The 23,804-nt window shown below is 39.4% G+C and overlaps 3 protein-coding genes across 3 annotated transcripts; all 3 read right to left on the bottom strand.

Moving 5' to 3' along the window:
- Positions 1–13,048: 13,048 nt before the first annotated feature.
- LOC148003971 (endogenous retrovirus group K member 7 Pro protein-like) lies at positions 13,049–13,801 on the bottom strand. Its single transcript, XM_087564313.1, has one exon. The coding sequence runs from the start codon at positions 13,799–13,801 to the stop codon at positions 13,049–13,051; it is 753 nt and encodes a 250-aa protein (XP_087420439.1).
- On the bottom strand, positions 13,801–15,597 carry LOC148003970 (uncharacterized). Its single transcript, XM_087564312.1, has one exon. It carries the CDS (start codon positions 15,595–15,597, stop codon positions 13,801–13,803), a length of 1,797 nt encoding a protein of 598 aa, XP_087420438.1.
- A 4,367-nt stretch (positions 15,598–19,964) lies between these two features.
- On the bottom strand, positions 19,965–20,894 carry Or7e171 (olfactory receptor family 7 subfamily E member 171). The gene is given in 1 exon segment (NM_001000868.1): positions 19,965–20,894. A coding segment is annotated over 1 exon segment (930 nt).
- Positions 20,895–23,804: the final 2,910 nt, after the last annotated feature.

Here is a 23,804-nt window from a genome sequence, read left to right as displayed (position 1 = left end):
AGGCGAATGCCAGCAGCAAACCACTGAACTGAGAATAGGACCCCCGTTGAAGGAATCAGAGAAAGAACTGGAAGAGCTTGAAGGGGCTCGAGACCCCATATGTACAACAATGCCAAGCAACCAAAGCTTCCAGGGCCTAAGCCACTACCTAAAGACTATACATGGACTGACACTGGACTCTGACCTCATAGGTAGCAATGAATATCCTAGTAAGAGCACCAGTGGAAGGGGAAGCCCTGGGTCCTGCTAAGACTGAACCCCCAGTGAACTAGACTGTTGGGGGGAGGGCGGCAATGGGGGGAGGGTGGGGAGGGGAACACCCATAAGGAAGGGGAGGTGTGAGGGGGATGTTTGCCCAGAAACTGGGAAAGGGAATAACACTCGAAATGTATATACGACATACTCAAGTTAATAATAATTAAAAAAAAAAGAATGGAACATACCCACTGACTGGTTGGAAATCTAAGACTCAGCAGGACTTTCCTGGGGTTGCAGGGTGTGTTGATCTCAAAACTTGGGCCTCTGAAAGTATATAGGGGTTGCTGAGATCCCAGGCTGTCAGCCAGGACTCTCATTGAATGGGTTGCCCCCCCAGAATGATCCTTTAACACCAACAAAAATTCCTAGGACAAGAAAACTGAGTCTCTCCCCTTATTGAATTAGATGACGCACTTCTTCTTGAATGTAATGCTTGGTTTATGGGTGCCTATTTTTCACATCCTTGCAGGGTGTTCAACCCTAGAAAAGGGACAATTTAGCCCTGAAGTACCTTCTATACGCTTCCTAAACCCTCCATTACTTAAGTGTATAATTCCATTACTCTAAGTGTAGATGATTAATAGCATTGCTGTAGATAAAACCAGAGCGTGTCAAGAAGAAAAAAACAAAAAAAGAGAGAGAATCAACAGAATTGATAATCCCATAGCCAATCTAACTAAAGGTTCCCGAGGCAATTACCAAATTCACAAAAGCAAAATTGAAAAGGGAGATATAACAACAGAATTGATAATCCCACAGGAAAACTAACTAAAGGTTCCAGAGGCAGTATCCAAATTCACAAAAGCAAAAATGAAAAGGGAGACATAACAACAGAAATGGAGAAAATTCAAAAAAAAATCATTAGATCCTTCTATGTAAGGCTATACTCAACAGAACTAGGAAATTTATTTGAAATGGATGGTTTTCCAGACAGATACCACATACCAAAGTTAAATCAAGAGCAAGTAAACTATCTAAACAGACCCACATTCCATAAGAAAATAAAAGAAATGATTTAAAACAACCCCCCTCCCAAAAGCCCAGGGCCATATGAATGTCATCCAGAATTCTACCAAACCTTCAAAGAAGACCTGATATCAGTATTACTCACACTATTCCATAAAATAGAAACATATGGAACACTACCTTATTCATTCTATGAAGCCACAACAACTCCAATACCTAAACCACATAAAGACACAACCAAAAAAGAGAACTTGGACCAATCTTGCTTATGAATATTGATTCAAAAACCCTCAATAAAATCATTTCAAACTGAATCCAAGAACACATCAAAACCATCATTCACCATGATTAGGTAGGCTTCTTCAGAGGGATGCAGGGTTGGTTCAATATACCAAAATCCATTAACAACATCCACTATATAAACTTACTCAAAAAAATGTCACATGATCATCTCCTTATATGCAGAAAAGTCATTTGACAAAATACAACACCCCTTCATGTTAAAAGTATTGGAGAGATCAGGAATTCAAGGCCCATACCTAAACACAATAATAGCGATTTACTGAATACCAACAGCCAATATCAAATTAAATGGAGAGATACTTGAAGCAATTCCACTAAAATTAGGGAAAAGAATAGCATGCCCCCATATCTATTCAATATAGTACATGAGGTACTAGTAGAACAATAAGATAATAAAAATAGATCAAGGGGATACAAGTTGGCAAAGAAGAAATAAAGATACCAATGTTTGCAGATGAAATGATAGTATAATAAGTGACACCAAAAATTCTACCAGAGAATGTCTCCAGCTGATACATAACTTCAGCAAAGTGGCCAAATATAAAATTAACTCAAATAAATCAGTAGCCTTCTTCTATACAAATGAGAAAGTAGCTGAGAAACAAATTGGAGAATCAACTCCCTTCACAATAGCCAAAAATAATACAAAATATCTTGGTGTAATTCTAACCAAACAAGAGAAAGATCTGTATAACAAGTCTCAAGAAAGAAACTGAAGAACTCAGAAAATGGAGAGATCTCCCATACTCATGGATTGGCAGAATTAACATAGCAAAATTGACCATCCTACAAAAGGCAATCTGCAAATTCAATGCAATTTCCATCAAATTCTGAACACAAGTCTTCAAAGACATGGAAAAAAGCAATTTTCAAATTCATATAGAAGGGCAAAAACCCAGAATACCAAAAACAGTTCCTTTTTTTTTCAAGTTCCAATCACTTTACTTTACATAAAAAGCACCAAAACAAATACCAAACATTTCTTAAATTTTTAAAAATGTGACATAAATTGTATATATTTGCCAATATGTCCAACATATTGGTAATGCATATATGCAACGAACATATTAGAAAATTACTAAATCTAGCTAATTAACATATATACTAGCTCACATAGAACACTAGTTTTTGGTATAAGGAGAGTCAGAATACTTTCATTATCTTAACATTTTTTAAGAGTATAGTAGATTTATTGCTAATTCTATTATGTTATTATGTTCTTTTATTTTTCTCCATCTTTATTAATTGTGTATTTCTTATTTACATTTCGATTGTTATTCCCTTTCCTGGATTCCGGGCCAACATCCCCTTAACCGCTCCCCCTCCCTTACTATAAAGATGTTCCCCTCACCACCCTACCCCCATTACCGCCATCCCCCCAACAATGACGTTCACTGGGGGTTCAGTCTTGGCAGGGCCAAAGGCTAGCCCTTCCACTGGTGCTCTTACTAGGCTATTCATTGTACCTATGCCCTTGGAGCCCAGGGTCAGTCTACGTATAGTCTTTTGGGCAGTGGCTTAGTCCCTGGAAGCTCTGGTTGGTTGGCCTTGTTGTTCATATGGGGTCTCGAGCCCCTTCAAGCTCTTCCAGTCCTTTCTCTGATTCCTTCAATGGGGCTCCATTATCAGTTGAGTGGTTTGCTATTGGCATTCGCCTATGTATTTGCTGTATTCTGGCTGTGTCTCTCAGGAGAGATCTACATCTGGTTCCTGTCAGCCTGAACTTCTTTGCTTCATCCATCTTATCTAGTTTGGTGGCAGTATATGTATGGACCACATGTAGGACAGACTCTGAATGGGCATTCCTTCTGCCTCTGTTCTATACTTTGCCTCCCTATTCCCTCCCAAGAGTATTCTTGTTCCCCTTTTAAAGAAGGAGTGAAGCATTCACATTTTGGTCATCCTTCTTGAGTTTCATGTGTTCTGTACATCTAGGGTAATTCGAGCATTGGCTAATATCCACTTATCAATGAGTGCACACCATATGTGTTTTTCTGTGATTGGGTAACCTCATTCAGGTTGATATTTTCTAGTTCCATCCATTTGCCTATGAATTTCGTAAAGTCATTGTTTTTGATAGCTGAGTAGTATTCCATTGTGTAGATGTACCACATTTTCTGTATCCATTCCTCTGTTGAAGGGCATCTGCATTCTTTCTAGCTTCTGGCTATTATAAATAAGGCTGCTATGAACATAGTGGAGCATGTGTCTTTGTTATATGTTGGAGCATCTTTTGCGTATATGTCCAAGAGAGGTATAGCTTGGTCTTCAGGTAGTTCAATGTCTAATTTTCTGAGGAACCTCCAGATTGATTTCCAGAAGAACGGCTGGGAGAATCATCATCCCATACCTCAAGCTCTCTTACAGAGCAATAGCGATGGAAAAGTGCATGGTATTGGTACAGAGACAGAGAAGTTGATCAATAGAATAGAATTGAAGACTCAGAAATAAAACCACACACCTATGCACACTTGATCTTTGACAAAGAATCCAAAAATATGCAATGGAGAAAAGAAAGCATCTTCAATAAATTCTGCTGGTCTAACTGTCTGTCTATGTGTAGAAAAATGAAAAAAGACTTATATTTGTCACCTTGCACGAAGCTCAATTCGAAGTGGGTCAAGGACCTCAACATAAAATGAGATATACTCAATCTAATAGAAGAGAAAGTGGAATGAGCCTTGAGCTCATTGACACAAGGGGGAATTTCTGAAACTGAACTTTAATAGCTCATTCTCTAAGATCAAGAATTGATAACAGGGTCTTGAGGGACAGAGTGAGGATTAAGGAAAGAAAAGACAATTAAACAACATTGTAACATGACTCCAGTAAGTATTGAACTGGCTTTTATTTCTCCCACTCTGCATTTATATCATTCTAGGTACATGCAAAGAATATGGCCAGTTCTAAGGCATAAAGAAAGTAGTCAATGAACAAACGATGCATAAACAGTGTAGTCATAGAACAAACAAGGAGTAAATAAAGTAGTCAAGGAACAAAAAAGGCATAATGAAAGGTCCTGAGGTCACTGTATCTAGGGATCAAGAGGATCAAGATACAAGGGATATATTCCTCAGTTGTATTTTTCTTGAGCTTACTTTCTTGTCCTAGCCCAATGTCAAATATTCTTGCCAATTTGCTAGAAGTGACATGAAATTCTCTCCACATCTCCCCCTTTTTTATATCATAAGAATGTGTTTTATGTTGTTATAACAAGAATGCCTTTCTTTGTGTCATTGAAAATGCATTTTTCAAAGCAATTCATCTTACAAATCATTGACTGCCATTCTGTTAAATTAATGGCTTTGTCTAGGAATTGATTTTAACTTTCAAGCCATGTATTTGGACCACCAACATCTTGTTCTTGTTAAAGGCAAGTTTTATCAAAATTGGCGGGAATAAAAGTATTCTCAGGATGAGAAGGGCCAACATGGTCAAACTGTATATGCCATTCTTGAAGCCTGACCATGAAGGAAATACTGAGCTTAAACTATAAATAATTTTACATAAAAAATAAAGAACTCAGGGGTTGGGGATTTAGCTCAATGGTAGAATGCTTGCCTAGCAAGCACAAGGCCCTGGGTTCAGTCCCCAGCCCCCCCAAAAAAAGAAAAGAAAAAAAAATAAAGAACTCAATGGAGCAGCAATTTTTAAATTCATAATCCCAGCATGCAAAGTTATTATATCTGGAGAGAGGTTATAATTATGCCAAATACACTGCAAGTGTCTTTGAATTTTATTCCAATTATAGTGTCTCTAAATGTAAATTTTAGAAGGGGCACAAATCCATTGTTATTTAATGTGACACTATAGATGGCTTTTAACTCCTTTTTTTAAAAATCATCGCCATCCATTTATTTCAGCATCAACTGCTCAGGCTTTATGTAAAATGGCTTCATTTGCTCTTAATAATATTTGGATATTTTCTTATCACCTGTAAAGGCAAGTACACAAAGTAATGGATATTCAAATGAATTTCTACAGAAGGTTGAAGATGCAATGACCATCATCAGCCTGAACTATCTTTCCTGAAAATTCTTTGTTTTGTCCAATCTTCTAACACATGCGTGTTTAAAAATAAATAAAGGAAGAGTAGCATATAAACACCAATACATCATTTTCCAAGCAGTAAGACTGATCTAACTGAGAGGTGGTAATGGTATAAATGTTTAAAGCATATGATCACAACATTATTACAGAATGGGGCTTTATATACACTTTTTAAACTAATTGTATTCAATTTCAATTATAGTACAAATATTTTGCTAATTTTAATAATACTTCGTTTTGCCCCAGATAAAGGATATTATGATCACATGTTTACTGCCAGTCAAATGCTTTACAGTAAAGCTATAATTGCTCCCCAATGTTTCCTCATTGTTCTCTATTTAAAAACAAAAGTCTGTAGGCTAACTACTGCCCTTACAAGCCAAGAAAGTAAGATCACATCTGAAACTTTTGCCGAGACATCCATTTGGATGTTTTCTCCATTTGAATCATTTTATGTTTTTTTACTATACTTTTATTTTTTATTTTATATATAAATATATATTATATTTATATATGCATTTCAAATGTTATTCCCTTTCTCAGTTTCCCTTCTGCAAGCCCCTTATCCCATTTCCTGCCCATTATAAAAGAAGAGTTTTCTCCCTCAGCAACCATTCTACCTTCCTGCCTCCCCACCCTGACATTGCCCTATGCTGGGGGATTCAGACTTGGAAGGACCAAGGGCAGTACAGACACCACCCAGATCTGAAGGGACCCGTTCAAATAGCTCCCTGCACCCAAATACCGTGGGAGAGAGAGCTAGACCTTCAGAGAGGCAGATATGCCTGGGAAGCCAGAGGAGACTACTCTCTGCTCACATTTCTGACTCTAGAGGAAAATGCCTAGTGCCATCTGGGCCCCCTGTGTACAGTGTACAGAAAGAAGGCTGGGCAAGCCCTTCTGATTCCTGCACTCATGGAGAGCTGAAACCTGGCTCTGAGGAGCGACTCCAGGCCTGAGACCAGAGGTAAGACCAACTTTTTTGCTCCAAGTGACCTGCTTGGTGGACTCAGGACACATGTTCACAGGAAGACTTTAAGAACAGTAGACAGGATCGACTACATGCCTGAAAGCAGAACACTCTGTTCCCATAACTGGCTGAATGAGAACAGGAAAAAAAGGGTCTACAGCACTCCTGACACACAGGCCTATAGGATGTTCTAACCACTGTCAGAAATAGCAGAACAAGTTAACACCAGAGACAACCTAATGGTGAGAGATAAGCACAGGAATCCAAGCAACAGAAACCAAGACAACATGGCATTATTGGAGCTCAATTCTCTCACCAAAGCAATCACTGAATATCCAAACACACCAGAAAAGCAAGATAAAGATTTTAAATCACATTTAATCATGATGATGGAGGACTTCAAGAAAGACATGAAGAACTCCCTTAGAGAAATGTAGGAAAACACAAATAAAGAAGTAGAAGTCTATAGAGAGGAAACACAAAAATCCCTGAAAGAATTACAGGAAAACACAGTCAAACAGGTGAAGGAATTAAAAGGTAAATAGAAGCAATGAAGAAAGCACAAAGGGAGACAACCCTGAATATAGAAAACCAAAGGAAGGGACAAGGAGCCATAGATACAATCATTACCAACAGAATACAAGAGATAGAAGAGAGAATCTCAGGAGCAGAAGATTTCATAGAAATCATGGACACAACTGTCAAAGGTTAATGTAAAATGGAAAAAGCTACTGGCTCAAAGGATACAGGAAATCCAGGACACAATGCAAAGACCAAACCTAAGGATAATAGGTATAGAAGACAGTGAAGACTCCCAAATAAAAGGACCAATAAATATCTTCAACAAAAGCACAGGAGAAAAGTTCCCTAACCTAAGGAAAGAGATGCCCATAAACATAAAAGAAGTCTACAGAACTCCAAATAGATTGGACCAGAAAAGAAACTTCTCCCATCACATAACAGTCAAAACACCAAATGCACAAAATGAAGAAAAAATATTAAAAGCAGTGTGGGAAAAAACAAGTAACATCAAATGCAGACCTATCAGAATTACACCACACTTCTCACCAGAGACTATGAAAGCCAGAGGATCCTGGACATATGTCGTACAGACCCTAAGAGAACACAAATGCCAGCCCAGTTTACTGTATGCAGCAAAACTTTCAGTTAACATAGAAGGAGAAACCAAGATATTCCATGACAAAACCAATTTTATGCAATATCTTTCTGCGAATCCAGCCCTACAAAGCATAATAAATGGTAAAGCCCATCACAAGGAGGCAAGCTACATCATAGAAAAAGCAAGAAACTAATTGTTTTGCAACAAAACAAAGAAAAGCAAGCACAAAATCATAATCTCCCATCCAAACATGAACATAACAGGAAGCAACAATCACTACTCCTTAATATCTCTCAACAACAATGGACTCAATTCCCCCAAAAAAAGACACAGATTACCTATCTGGATATGTAATGACGACCCAACATTTTGCTGCCTACAGGAACACACCTCAGAGACAAGGACAGACAGTACCTCAGAGTAAAAGACTGGAAAATAACGTTCCAAGAAAATTGTCTGAAGGAACAGGCTGGAGTAGACATTCTAATAGCAGATAAAATCAATTTTCAACCAAAAGTCATCAAAAAAGATAAGGAAGGACACTTCATATTCACCAAAGGAAAAATCCACCAAGATGAACTCTCAATCAGGAATATCTGTGCTCCAAATACAAGGGAACCTACATGCATAAAAGAAACCTTACTAAAGTTCAAAGCACACATTACACCTCATGCAATAATAGTAGATTTCAACACCCCACTCTCATCAATGAGCAGATCATGGAAACAGAAATTAAATAGGGACAGAGACAGACAAATAGAAGTCATGAACCAAATGGATTTAACAGATATTTATAGAACATTCTATGTCCCGCACTACATCTCGCCAGCAGGAACGACGCGGCACACACAGGATCCTACTGCAGAAAAGCTTTAATGCGTCTTGAGAGGGAGAGCATAAGCTTACAATGCGGAGACGGAGAGTGAGGAATAACCGTCCCTTATATAGGAAACTATCCTCGCCTAGGACGTGTCACTCTCTGACTGGTCGCTGCCAATTATGCCAGATGACGTACCAAAACGTATGTGTCCCTTTAAGTAGGGAAGTTACCAGGCGCCTGCGTATTGCCCTTTTTACTAGGTGCGTTCTGCCGGATGCCGGTGCCATCTTGTAATGGAGTTTGTGAGGACAGCTCCTCACATATGTGAGGACAGCTCCTCACATATGTGAGGACAGCTCCTCGGACAGCTCCTCACATCTGTGAGGACAGCTCCTCGGACAGCTCCTCACATCTCCCAATTTTCTGTTTTTTTTTTAAGCAAACACGACACCCAGATATAGGAGGGCGAAGACAGAGGTCATATCCTCGTACAAAGTTGGCGAACCTGTACAAGAGAGATACACTTAGGCTGTTGTTGGGACCCAGGGCACTCCCGACCCATCGCACTGCCATTTTTCCAGGGAGGGAAAACTGGGGCAGAAACCCTCATGTAATATGACATGCCTTCCAGGGAGCATATTTGGTAGAACTTCCCTGTGCGATGCTAAGCTTGTCACCCCTCTGGGCTGCTCAAGCCGGACACTCTAATCCTGTGCAATGAACCGAGGTTCTAGGAGTGCAAGAGCTGTCCAGCCGGCGACCTGTTGCTTGAGCATGGTCAACCAGATATCGGCTGACGCTCCTTGTTCAAGGGCTACAAGCACCTGGGCGATCACTACTTTGTCCTTTCTTGTTTGAGATTTCAATTTGCAAAGCAACCAGAGGAGTAACACTAATCCACAGCAGAGGATCACTCCAAAAAGTCCCACTCCCACCCATTCCTTGAAATAAGAGACTGCTGAGGTGATCCAGGACGACAATCCCTCCGTCAAAGACAGGTCCAGTCGGGTAGAATTTACTTGAATGATGGTCGCTCTCAGCTCCCGAAGTGTCTGTTCAAACGCCGAGGTCCAATTCTGTAACAGATGCTGTGAAAGACTCTTAGACAGATTAGCAGCTCGGGTAAATTTGTCATATTATATGGAGGTGACACAAAGGCCTGGGAGTTTTTGCTCACAGCCAAGCTGGGCCAGTTGCCATAGAATGTCTAATTGCTCTCGGACCAGATCTATACGTTGGTTGACAAGCATAAGGCCTCCCTATGTCTGAGTATTGGCCGAGGCCTGTCTGTCCCGAGCCACAGAGATGGTGGCCGATAAATCATTGATAGTTTGGGTTGTCTGTACTGAATTTGACAAGGCCAATGCCGAGGCAGTAACCGAGGCAGCAACTGCTGTCGTAGCAATAATGCCAGCAATAATTGCAGAAGTACCAAAATCTGTTTTTCCTCTAAATAAGGTCATGGTCCCTGGGGTATCAACAGGGATCGGGATAAAGCGAGGCATGCGGGTAACTACTGCGATATTTTATATGAGTAGCTGTCCAGACAGAGGCAGCAGGTTTGATGTTCCCCATCCAGGAAAATGACAACCATCCCTTTTCGCCCTTTCCTCGAAGTAGCATCGCCATGGGCGTAAGATCAGTGCAGCTACCATTAACGCAATGTAAGGCCACCAACATAGAGAACTGTGGTGTTAGCCACAATGTCCTCCTCACCAGTTCCCCATGTGGCCTCCCTTAACCAAGCAGAATATTGATTACATAACATAATGCAAGGGAGATCAAAAGATGTTTTGTTGAATATGCCAAAGGCTGCCCTTAAGGGGAATAGTCCTATTTTCTTTTAGTCGTTCAACCTGTGGATCCTTAGGTAAATAGGCCAACCCTAAATCCCTGTTAGTGGTACATCACCGGCATCGGGAGTGGAAAGGTTGACATTATTCCCCATCGTAGCTCGCCCTGCACCGTTGCTGGCATCCATGGAAGAAGAGTGAGGAGGTCCAGGAGTCCCAGTCCCTTCTTGATCACTTGCTGTGATGCTCCGAGTAAGTCGTCCTGGGATCCATATGGGATTTTCATTGTCCTGTGGAAAAACACAGACAGCTCCCCTGGATCTTATTAAAACAGGATCTGGGCCTTTCCATTCATTTGTTAATACATCCTTCCATTTGACTAATTCTTTTGTCCTCTTGGGCTCTGAGCAATGTCGCTCAGCTGCTGTTTGTCCAGCTTCATCAAGATTTAAAAAATTTAAGGTAAAAAGGGCCAGAGCAGTGGCCACTCGGGGTGTTGGGGGGAGTTCTATCATAATTCCCCTTCTTTGTTTTATTAAATATGATTTGAGCGTCCGATGAGCACGCTCTATGATTCCCTGTCCTTGAGGGTTGTAGGGCAGGCCCGTCAGGTGGGTAACCTGCATCTGAGCACAAAACTGACGGAATTTTTGAGATGAGTAGGCAGGGCCATTGTCAGTTTTTACACATTTTGGCTTTCCCCAAGCACTCCATGCTTCAAGGCAGTGCTGAATGACATGTGTTGTTTTTTCTCCTGTAAGTGGGGTGGCATGTAGAATGCCAGATCATGTGTCTATAGATACATGCACATACTGTAATTTTCCAAAAGTAGAATTATGAGTAACATCCATTTGCCAGATTTGCAATGGCTGTATTCCTCTCGGGTAGACCCCGATGTGAGGAACTGGGAGGAACTGGCAGCACTGTTGGCATTGGGTGACTATATCACGTGCCTCTTTTCTAGTTATAGAGAAGCGGCGGCGTAAAGTTTCTGAGGTGACATGGAAATTGCCATGAAAGGCTTTAGCGGCCTCTAAAGGAGAGGCCAGGGCCACAGCTATCATTTTTGTGGCTTTGTCAGCCAAATCATTCTCTGAACTCATTGGGCCAGGGAGTCCAGAATGAGCCCTTATATGAGTAATGTATACAGGGAATCTTCTATTTAATAGGATAATTTGGATTTTTCGGAAAATATCTGCCAACTTACTAGTGGTTTTAATTATACCGGCGGTTTCAAGAATACTAACAGCATTAACCACATAGGAGGAATCTGAAACAATATTTAGAGGAACCTGGAATTTTTCAATGACCTCCATGACCACTAGGCATTCTCCCACTTGGGGTGAGGTTTCAAAATATTGTCGTGAGAATACTTGGGAGTTTACCACATATGCTCCCACCCCTGTTTTTTGACCCGTCCATATACACCGTTATCCCCTCCTTTAATGGTCTGTGGGATGTGATGCGAGGGAAAACAATAGGTTGTGATCTTGCAAAACACAATAGGGGGTGTTTAGGATAATGATTATCTATCTTCCCTGTAAAGGATGTGAGCAGCACTGCCCAATCATCAGAGGTAGCGGCTAGAGTTTGGACCTGGTAGGGTGTATATGGGATAATCAAGGATTGGGGTGGAGTCCTAAAATGACAGATGGCAGCTCTTAGGCCCTTAATAGCCAGATGTGCTACTGCGGCTAGATACCAATCAATAATCTTCACAGGGGAAGCATGTGGATGGATCCATAACAGTGGACCTTGTTGCCATAAAACTGCAGTGGGTAAATCCTTGGTATCTAGTACACAGAGTGAAAAAGGTAGAGACCAATCAATGCATTGCAATTGGGCCTGTTTTATGGCATCTTCTACTTTTAGTAAGGCCTTGGTTGCAGCGGGAGTTAGCACACGAGGGGAGGTGATGTGGCCGTCCCCTTCCAATATTTCGAACAAAGGTTTTAACTCCGCCGAAGGGATTTTCAAAAATGGTCTCAACCAGTTGATATCTCCCAAGAGCTTCTGAAAGTCATTAAGAGTATGGAGGTGGTCTCTACGGATTTCCAGTTTCTGGGGTATAATCTTATCAGGGAAAATAATGGATCCTAGAAAATGACCTGTGTCAGCAATTTGGACCTTTTCTGTAGCAATATGTAAGTCCCATTGTTTAAGGGTTTTTTGTAATAAGGAATAGGCTTGTTTGAGTAATTCTAAGTCTTTATGACACTTCAATATATCATCCATGTAATGGATTAACAGTAAATTTGGATAGGTCTCCCTGACTGGTTTAAGGGCTTCCTGAACATATAACTGACACATCGTAGGGCTGTTGGCCATGCCCTGAGGTAGGACCTTCCACTGGTATCTTTTATCAGGTTCAGTATGATTAATTGATGGGACAGTAAAAGCAAGCCTGGGCCTATCTGGGGGGTAAAGCAGAATAGAGAAAAAACAATCCTTGATATCTATTATTACCAAATTCCAATCTTTTTGTAGGGCCAAGAGTATAGGAAGGCCCCGCTGAATGGGTCCAAGGGATTCCGTCTGATCGTTAATGGCCCTCAAGTCATGGAGTAGTCGCCATTTTCCTGATTTTTTCCTTATTACAAAAATTGGGGTGTTCCAAGGAGAGGTGGAGGGCTCCAAATGTCCCAATCTTAATTGTTCATCCACCAGTCCTGTAGCTGCCTTTAATTTCTCAGAGGTTAATGGCCATTGGGGAACCCACACCGTGTCTTCCGTCCTCCATGGTATGGGTCGTGCTGCCCCAATGGCGCCTAGGAAAAACCCAGGCCTTGTTTGTGGGGGTTGGCGATTGGTTCAATGGGCGTGAGACAACCCTGTTCTAATCGCCCTAGGCCTTTCCCTTCCTTATAGCCCATCCTTGACATCATGTGGGCCACTTGTGGGGGGTATTCATTAGATAAGGTCAGTCCCATGGTCTGCATAACATCCATCCCCCAAAGATTAACAGGCAGGGGAAGTACATAAGGAATAAATTGTCCCTGTCGGCCATCGGCAGTTGTCCAAGTTAGAGTGGCAGAGCTGATCATAGGGCATGACTGGTAGCCTAATACTTGTAGTGAGTGAGAAGATTTTGTGGTAGGCCATGATTGAGGCCACCATTTTGAGGAAATTATACTTTTATCAGCCCCAGTATCCAGTATGCCTTCGAATTTCTTTCCATTAATTTCTAAGCTCAATTTTGGGCGGTTGTTAAGGTGAACCACCAAGTATGCCAAATCATGACCAGTGGACCCCATGGGTCCCTTGGTATCCTGTATCGTGGCCTGGGAGCACGGAAGGAGTAATAACTGTGCTATTCTATCTCCTTTACTTATGGAAAAAACCCCATCGGGACTTGAACAAAGAATCTGAATATCAAGAGAGCGCTGAGCTTCAACAAGGCCTGGATGGACTATCAGTCCTTGTAGGGCGAGAGATCCTCTACCAAGGACAAGGCCTATGGTTCCTGGGGGTAGAGGCCCCACAGTCTGAGCAGGAATTGGCTGAATGCCCATCTGGGGCATTAGAAAGAAGTCTGAGGCGGCACGCAGGTCCAATTTTGTGTCGCCTCTTGGGGGACCTCCTCTGCCGGGGTCGTGGCCCTGTGAAAGCGGTTCCCATATCTTTGAGGGCCCTGGGACCCGGGGCCCACCAGCCCATTTTTTGACATCTCATTAGGTTGAGTCTCCAAAGGAGGGAGTAGTTTGCCTTTAATGTCTCTCACTGATCGGCACTGGTCAGCCCTATGGTAGCCTTTGCCACATCGGACACAGAGGGTTGCAGACCCCCTGTCTCTTTTTGTCATCCTGCACTCTCTTTTTAGATGGCCTGTTTTTCCACATTGAAAGCATGATCTTTTATCCGTCCCTTTAACGGGGCGTCGCTGGAACTGGAGAATGGCAGCCGCCAGGCCTGAGTTAGTAAGGGGCCCTCCAAGTTCCCTGAAAACTCTAAGCCAATCCTGTAGCCCTTTATTTCTTCGGGGGGCTATGGCTGTTCGGCACTCCTGGGTGGCTTGCTCGAAAACGAGCTGTTCTATTAGTGGTGCTGCTTGTTCAGGATCGCCAAAGATTCGTCCTGCAGCTTCTGTCATTCTAGCTACAAAATCTGAGAAATTTTCCTGGGGTCCCTGAACGATTTTTGTAAGTTGATTATCAATCCCTCCTCTCCTGGACAGTGCCTTCCAGGCTCTAATAGCTGTGCTGGAGACCTGAGCATAGGCGCCCCAGTGGTAAGCAGACTGATCAGCTGCAAAGCGGCCCTGTCCTGTTAAGAGTTCGAAAGTCCATTCTTGTTGCTCAGGTATTAAGGCCGTAGCATTGGCTCTGGCCTGTGTTTGGGCTGCCTCATACCAGAGCGCTTTCCATTCCATGTATTGGCCCATGCTGGCAAGGGCTGCCTTAGCAATCATCTGCCAATCAGCTGGTGTCAATGCTGTCATGGCCAACCTGTCGAGTTGTGTTAGAGTAAGGTTGGCCATGACTCCATACTTTCTAACTGATTCCGCTAATTCCTTAATCTGATTATATTCAACAGGGGCATGGACCCGTCCTCCCTCCAGAGTCTCAAAGATAGGAAATGTCATACTCAGCTTTCTTCTCACCCTCTCGGGGACTAGTGAGAAGGCGCGTGAGCGTGTGTCATATGGAGGAGGCGCCGTTGGTGGTGGCCGCGCTAGAAGGCTTCTATTACTTCCCCTACATTCATCGGGGTAATATCTTTCCTCCTCATATTTAGCTGCTTCCTCATCTAGCTCAGCCTCCTCCTCAGAGTCTAAGGTTTTATTTTCAGAGCTTTCAGAACTGTCGAGGTTCAGTGCTTCTAGCTCTTTCACAGGGTATAGGCTGGCTCCCCCTCCTGGTTTATTTGTAGAGGAGGAAGTGCTGGAATCTGAAAATTTCAATGCTCCCTTGTCTGCGGACTTACCGGGAGGGCACTTTTTCTTTCTTAGGATGTCTTTTTTCTTGCGCGCGCCCAACCTCTCACTACGTTCGGTTTCTGACAGACTTTCCCGGACTACCTCGAGAGTGACCTGTCCTTCTACTACTGCTGCCTTACACATTTCATCCTTTAAACAATTCTTAACCAGCTTCCATATAGCTTTGGTCCCTAGGCGCAGATCCCCTTCCGCCAATTTTCTGTCAAGGTCTTTTCCAAGTTTGTTCCATGAGGCAATCATAAACGAGCCTGAACAGGCAAACCAAGGTGCCACCCTCTCCACCTCCTTCACAAAGCTTTTAAGTGTTCCTCCTCCAATTTTGATGTTCCTCTGCTTTAACACTGTTTCCAAGGCCGTGACCACAGACTGTGAGGATCCCATGATGGGCCAGGAACGCCGGCGGCTTATCTACGTCCCTCTGACAAGGCGTGAGGTGAAAGGGTAGAGACGGACACGCTGCTCTCTTATGTACGGGAGTCTTACACGCGCCTCCCCGGACGGTGCCGCTTATCTACGTCGGCCTTATCGTGTCCTTGCTCCTCAACAGTCAAAATCGAAGGTAAAAGGGAGCTGCGCGAAGCTCACTTATATACGAGAGACTGAGATGCGCCTTCAGCTGGTGTGATCGTCCTTTTAACAGCGAAAACGGTGAAAACAGAACATAAAGAGTAGGGTGGCTCCCAGGACAAATACTATAGCCTCAACAAATCCTTCCCAAGGCGGTGACAACCCCAGACCAAAGTCCAAGAGAGGGCTGCCTCTCCGAATGTATCTACCTGCAGTTCTGAATCCTCCTTGTCACCAAGGGATCTCCGAAGGTGCTGACGATGGCGAGGTCTTTCCCGGGTTTTCGGCACCAGATGTCCCGCGCTACATCTCGCCAGCAGGAACGACGCGGCACACACAGGATCCTACTGCAGAAAAGCTTTAATGCGTCTTGAGAGGGAGAGCATAAGCTTACAATGCGGAGACGGAGAGTGAGGAATAACCGTCCCTTATATAGGAAACTATCCTCGCCTAGGACGTGTCACTCTCTGACTGGTCGCTGCCAATTATGCCAGATGACGTACCAAAACGTATGTGTCCCTTTGAGTAGGGAAGTTACCAGGCGCCTGCGTATTGCCCTTTTTACTAGGTGCGTTCTGCCGGATGCCGGTGCCATCTTGTAATGGAGTTTGTGAGGACAGCTCCTCACATATGTGAGGACAGCTCCTCGGACAGCTCCTCACAATTCTATCCTAAAACAAAAGGTTTTACCTTCTTCTCACCACCTCATGGAACTTTCTCAAAAATTGACCATATAATCAGTCATAAAACAGTCCTCAAGAGATACAGAAAGATAGAAATAATTCCATTCTTCCTATCAGATCATCAAGGACTAAAGCTGGTGTTTAATAACAATAAGGAAAGGATGCCCACATGTACATGGAAGTTAAACAGTGCTCTACTCAATGATAACCTGGTAAAAAAAATGAAGACTTCTTAGAATTTAATGAAAATGAAAGTACAACACACCCAAATTTACAAGGCACAATGAAAGCTGTGCTAAGAGGAAAACTCATAGCTCTGAGTGCCTGCAGAAAGAAACAGCAGGCAGCATATATCAGCAGCTTGACAGCACACCTAAAAGCTCTATAACAAAAAGAAACAAACACACCCAGGAGGATTAGAAGGCAGGAAATAATTAAACTCATAGCTGAAATCAACCAAGTAGAAACAAAAAGGACTATAGAAAGAATCATCAGAACCAAAAGCTGGTTCTTTGAGAAAATCAACAAGATAGATAAACCCTTACCCAGACTAACCAGAGGACACAGAGAGTGTGTCCAAATTAACAAAATCAGAGATGAAAAGAGAGACATGACAACAAAGCCAGAGGAAATTAAAAAAATCATTAGATCCTACTACAAAAGCCTATATTCAACAAAATTTGAAAACGTGGAGGTAACTGACAATTTCCTAGAGAGTTACAAGGTACTGAAATTAAATCAGGGACAAATAAACCATTTAAAGAACCCCATAACTCCTAAAGAAATAGAAGCAGTCACTAAAAGTCTCCCAACCAAAAAGAACCAACGTCCAGATGGATTCAGTGCAGAATTCTATCAGACCTTAATAGAAGACCTCATACCAATACTATCCAAACTTTTCCACAAAATTGAAACAGATAGAGAGCTACCGAATTCCTTCTATGAAGCCACAATTACTCTTATACCTAAACCACATGAAGACCCAACAAAAAGGAGAACTTGAGACCAATTTCCCTTATGAATATTAATGCAAAGATAGTCAATAAATTTCTTGCAAACCGAATCCAAGAGCACATTAAAACAATCATCCATCATGAACAAGTAGGCTTCATTTCAGGGATGCAAGGATGGTTTAATATACGAAAAACCATCAGTGTAATCCACTATATAAACAAACTGAAAGATAAAAACCACAGGATCATTTCACTAGATGCTGAGAAAGCATTTGACAAAATTCAACACCCCTTCATGATAAAAGTCCTGGAAAGAACAGGAATTCAAGGCCCACACCTAAACATAGCACACAAGTATCTAATATTAAACTAAATGGAGAGAAACTTGAAGCAATCCCACTAAATTCAGGGACTAGATAAGGCTGCCTACTCACTCCCTACTTATTCAACATAGTTTAATGTAAATTTAAAAAATCCAATTATAAAAAGAAAAAGAAATCCTTAACCATTCTTTGAGTTCCTTTCCAATTACATAGAATTTGATTACAGATATGTTGTAAATGTTTTTACTTTTATTTCAGATTCCATTCACATGAACTTTCCATTATATTATTGGGTGTTTTCCCCTTGTATATTTTAATATCTTCTATTTGTTCTGTATGTATTGTGCCTCTTAGAATTGTGCTATTGCTGATTTTTTTCTGCTCTTGCCTATTTGATATTCTTCATGCATCTTGGCTCAGAATATGCATATCTTTCCTTATAGTAGGGATTTTTTCTACATTTGTTGAAGATTCTTGCCTCATTGATATGATTCTTTTCTTCCTCTGTAACTATTATTCAAAGGCATGCTTTTGTTATAATATGTATGAGTACCAATATGTTCTATTTTTGTATTTATTTTATTTTATTTTTTGTATTTGATATTTTCTGTGACTGCGTGATCCAAACACTCTACCCTGACTTTGAAGATAGACACCCTCACTTTGATCTGACTGAATCTATTGATGAACCTTTCCAAACTCTACATTGTTTTCAATCCTAGATGCCTTCACTTCCAGCTGACCTAATTTGTTCATGAGGTTTTCCCTCAACATTATTTTATGTGAGCCACATACTGCTAGTATACATGTATACTATTGTAGCCAGTGTAATAATCAATATAAAGAACTCACCAAAACTATCAAATATATCACCAAAATGTATCAAATATATTAGAGATATCATTCCTGGTCATTTATTCAGAAGATTCCTTGCTTTCATGGCGATCTTTGCACAACATTGTTTTTGTACTACTGTTCATAAAATTTAAAACAGAAGAGTGAGTCAAATGTGTTATATATAGAATATGGGAAGACATTTTATCTCTAAAAAAACAATGTTATTGTACAGGTGATCCAAAGATCATAGAAAAATAGTAAAAGATTGTAAAGGTTGGGGAGACATGTGTTCAACATATATGAGAGTCTGGTATCCAAATGTCATATAAAGTATAATAAAACTATTGCAAAAACGTAACAATCAAAATCTTCAGCATGCATTAAATTTTAGCATTTATTAGTGATAAATGCCAATCTGCATACTTGTGTAGATGTGGGTTTTTAAGTTTTTTGTAAAGAAAAGAATCATAACTGAAAATATTATATATCAGAATATAATACTTTCTCTTTTTAGACTGGTCAATATTTTAAATTAATAGTCATCACTGCAAGTTAATATGAGCTACATAAGTACATAATACAAAATGTCAGGAGTACATTTATTGACTTTTCAGAACTTGTTCCATATTCAGCCCCAATATCACATGTAATCTTCTATTAATTTAATTTTTTCTTTACACATGAGATATTCATACATATGTTGAGTAAAACACAAGTATGTAAATTTCCCATTTTCACCTTATCTCCAACAATTTGCCCTCTAGCCTTCATTACATGTATTGCAAACAATTTCCTGTCTCTAATCTAATAGTACATTTTATCCCATTAATGTTGAATATAGTGCTTGAGTTTGAGACAAACTTTAGGGCAATGAATTATTAGTGACCCCATAATCAAAAGTGAATCAGTCTCACTTCCCAAGAAACTTAATTGTATAAATAGCTGTTCTATGAAACTGATCTCAGCAAGAAAACCATCAATTTTTAAAATTAAAAGTTTTCTTTTGTACAGTAATTAATAATTTCATAATCACATGCAGATTTATTTGGTGAGTAAAATTTGAGAATTGATACTTTGTGTAATTAAACAACCATGTTTCCATTTGTACATAGTATAAAAGCATAGCAAAACAAAACAATCAAATTCAATTTAATCCAAAATATTTAATGTTGTTTTGTTTTGCATTTCATTGTATGAGAACCTGCGGAGAGCTAATTTTTAATAGTATATGTATAGAAAACTGGCCACATTCAAGCTACCACATGTAGGTTGGACAGGAAAAGCAAGATATTCCTAGATTCACTATATGTGTACATTTGTTTTTGATCATTTTGTATTCAGAAGTTTTGATGGTTGTTATATTTTCAGTAACATAAGTAGATAGGTTATGCTATTCGCCTGAAAACACTTTGGACAGCTTTCTTCATATCCCTGTTCCTCAGGCTGTAGATGAAGGGGTTCATCATGGGAACCAACATGGAATACATTACTGAGGCCACTACACTGTCCCTGGAAAAATTAGAAACTGTTGAACTAAGGTACACACCTATACCTGTTCCATAAAATAAGCAAACAACTGATAGGTGAGATCCACAGGTAGAGAAGGCCTTATTCTTCCCAAATAATGAGGGAACTCTAATAATGGAGGAAATAATTTTATAATAGGAGTAAATGATTCCTGAGACAGGGAGAAAACCAAAAATGATTGTGAAGAGAAACCTGACTATGTTATTGATAGAGGTGTCAGAACAGGCAAGTTTTAGAAGTTCTGGAACATCACAGAAAAAATGAGGAATATTCATATTAGTGCAAAATTTTAGTTGTGACACCATCAAGCAGTGTACCTGTGAATCCATGAGACTGATACAAAATGATACTATGACCAAACATTTACACAGACGAGGATTTAAAATGACTTGGTAGTGTAGAGGATGACAAATGGCAACCCATCGGTCATAGGCCATCACTGTGAGTAGTAGGCTGTCCATACATGCAAAAAGGAAGAAGAAAGACACCTGAGTTAGGCAGGCTGCATAAGTTATAGATTTGTTATTGGTATGCATATTCATTAGCATTTTGGGGATTGTGGTGCTGCTAAAGCCCATGTCAGACAATGAAAGGTTGTAGAGGAAGAAGTACATGGGGCTGTGGAGGTGGGAATCAGAGCTGATAGCCAAGATGATGAGCACATTTCCAAGCACAGTAAACAGGTATATGAGCACGAATAGTACAAATAAGATGGGTTGCAGTTCAGGGTCCTCTGAGAGTCCAAGCAAAATAAATTCCAAGTTTCCTGTTGTATTATATGGTTCCATTTCGCTAGGATATCCTTTTAAAACAAATGAACAAAAAACTGTTTTAATGAATTAAGTTCCATACAGGCAAATGGCTAAATGCATGTGTTTTCTTATTGCAGCAGTTAATAAGAAATCATTCATGCCTGAGGACTGTTAAGCTATAGGTACAATTTATTCAGGAAAAAAATGCATGGGTTAGGGGCTTTGTCTTTAGTAGTTGCTTGAGGCATTAAAAAAGCAGAATTCATTATTTGAATGAAGACCTGTGGTGGAGCTCTTTTCTAGTAAATATAAGATTATAAATACTATTCCAACAGAAAAGAAGATGGACAAAGAAATGGTGGTAATAAAAGTGGTAAGGAAAGAAGGAAGGACAGATGGAGAGAGGTAAAGGAAAGTAAATGAAAAGAAAAAAGGGGAAAGAACAAGAAACTGAGTCTTCTTTGTAATCCACCTAACAATATATTCTTGGTAGAGGTTAAAAGTCTCTTGCATCTTTGGATTCCTCTCATATTCTATTCTGACTTTCTCTCCAGTACATTGTTATGTCTGCCATTCACTAAGAGACTAACCTCAAAGCCAGGGCTACATGACTTAAATTTATAGACTAAAGAACTGTGACTTACATAAATCCTTTGGTAAAGAATGTTGCCTGTCTTGCATATTTTGATAATAATGCAAAATATATTAAATTTGGAAAACAAACCTTTAATGGTATTTTTCAATTTTGGAAAATTCTTATACCCATTTATATTTTCAATAGCTTCTTGTTTCTATTTATATCATATTTAGAAAATCTATGGAAAGGTATATTAGAGATGAAAAATATTTGTAAATACTTTGAGTACTGTTAAAATAATCCTACCAATAATGTACATATGAAGACAAAAGTGATTTAAAATTATTCTTAAAAGAACACTTTGAATTGGTGTATTTCATCTTTTAAGAATGCACTAAGGTCACTTCCTTAAATTTACATTTTGAGGAAACAGGCTAATACCAGCTGTGAAGAGTTAACTCAACCTTTAGAAGCACTTCCTTCTTTTCGAGGGGTTCCATGATTTGTTCCCAGCACACCCACCAGATGACACAAAATAGCCTGCCCCTCAAACACCAAGGAAACCTCTGCCTTATCCTGTCCTCCCTGGGAACCTACACACAACTGACTTATTACAAAAATAAAACATATACTTAAAATTTTTTAAATTAAAAATAAATCCTAGATTCTTTTTTGGAAAAATATTTTCAGTTAAGTAGAGATTTATGTAGTACATGTTCAATAAGGTTTCTTTATTTTTCCATTTTCTGATTTTGTAACTCTGTGTAGTTGAGATTACCTCCTGCATAAATGTGAATTTTATTAGGTGAAAGTACTTTTAAATGTGCTTGAATGTATAAATATTTAGCTTTGTGTTAAATGTTTGATAAACAAGTATTATTTATAAAGACTGCACAGAGTATTATTTATAAGTGTTATGAAGCTTTTTGTAATTAATAAAGTAAAAAAAAATAGTTAACCAGTATTTTCATTTCACTATTTAGTTGACAATCAAAGTAAGTTTCCTTATTCAATACTCTAAAATATGTATCATTATACTCTATACATATTTGTTCTCAACCGCCTTCCCCATCCCTTCATACATACAGTTTTTGCTGACCCCTTTTTCCACAATCTTCTTTTTTCATTGAAATCTGGGGTTGCATATAGGAGAAAATGTAATATTTTCCTTTTACTAATCCTCATTACCATCAATCTTTCAATGTTGTTTCAGTATCCTAAGTCCTGGTAAGACAGGTAGGTAGAGGATACCATGCTTGTTTACAATAATCCATTCTTTTTTCTTTTCCTTCTAAATATATTATCTTCTTATTGTCACTCTACATATTGCTTACTTTATTTCCTTTCTTTATTCCTTCTTTTCACAAGACTTTCATATAGAATCAGATATATTAATTATTTAGTCACATCCAACACTTGCCTTGCAAAATCATAATCTTCATATGGTTTATTATCTCAAGGGAAGAACTATGGCTAAGGTCACAGTTTGTTATTTTTATGTGGTAAAATGTTTGTTACATATCTATAATGAAATATTTCATGATAGGTTCTTTTTATTTATTCATAAAATGCCACTATTCTTGTGCAATTAAGGATATATTACCACATTACAGTCCAAGCTTTATCTTAAAATTTGTTTTGGCATTCTTACATTTTTCACATATTAAAAAAAATTTATTGGTTATATTATTTATTCATATTTCAAATATTATTGCCCTTCCAGATTTTCCCTCAACAAACCTCCTATCCCCTCCTTTTCCCCATTTCTAAGATGTGTTTCCTTACCTACCCATATTTTACTTAAATCATTTTTTTCTAAGGACTATTGCATTTTTTCTAAATATCAACTTCCTTAATTATAAACCTTTTATTTTGTTTATTCCAAAAAGTCAAGGTATGGCTTAATTTTTCAGTGAAACTCAGTACTATATAGAATTATTCTGGCATAATCATTGCAAGTTTCCAAAATATTTAATTTTGATAAAAATTCAAGTGAAAATAAAAGGAACATTTCACATATGAATAGTTTGCTTATTCATGCAGTAAGTTTACTCATTAAATCTACTGAAAAATCAAAATAACAAGGTATGAAACCCAAAAAGACATTCAATTAACAGGGGATAAGGATAGTTTGAAGATTGCTGTAATTAAATTTACATAATTGTTCGTTTTGTGTATTTTTTCCATTGTCATTTTTGCATTCTAACCTAGAAGGTAAGGATGATTCCATTGATGAAGATAACTTCAGATATTTCTCAGTGACAAGATATAACATAAGGTAGAATTACAAATCTTAAGATATATCTATTGGAATCTTTTATTTTCTGTTTGCTTTTATCAGTTTATGAACACTAAAATGTTAAATATAA

The sequence above is a fragment of the Rattus norvegicus genome, chromosome 8 (assembly GCF_021556685.1).
Source record: "Rattus norvegicus strain SHRSP/BbbUtx chromosome 8, alternate assembly SHRSP_T2T, whole genome shotgun sequence".
Lineage (NCBI taxonomy): Eukaryota > Metazoa > Chordata > Mammalia > Rodentia > Muridae > Rattus > Rattus norvegicus.
The sequence above is the reverse complement of the archived record's forward strand: the minus strand, read 5'-3'. Positions and strand labels throughout refer to the sequence as shown.

Bases quoted from the DNA above. Each gene is read 5' to 3' on its own strand.
- LOC148003971 (XM_087564313.1), bottom strand. From the start codon at position 13,801: ATGCCCCAGATGGGCATTCAGCCAATTCCTGCTCAGACTGTGGGGCCT.
- LOC148003970 (XM_087564312.1), bottom strand. From the start codon at position 15,597: ATGGGATCCTCACAGTCTGTGGTCACGGCCTTGGAAACAGTGTTAAAG.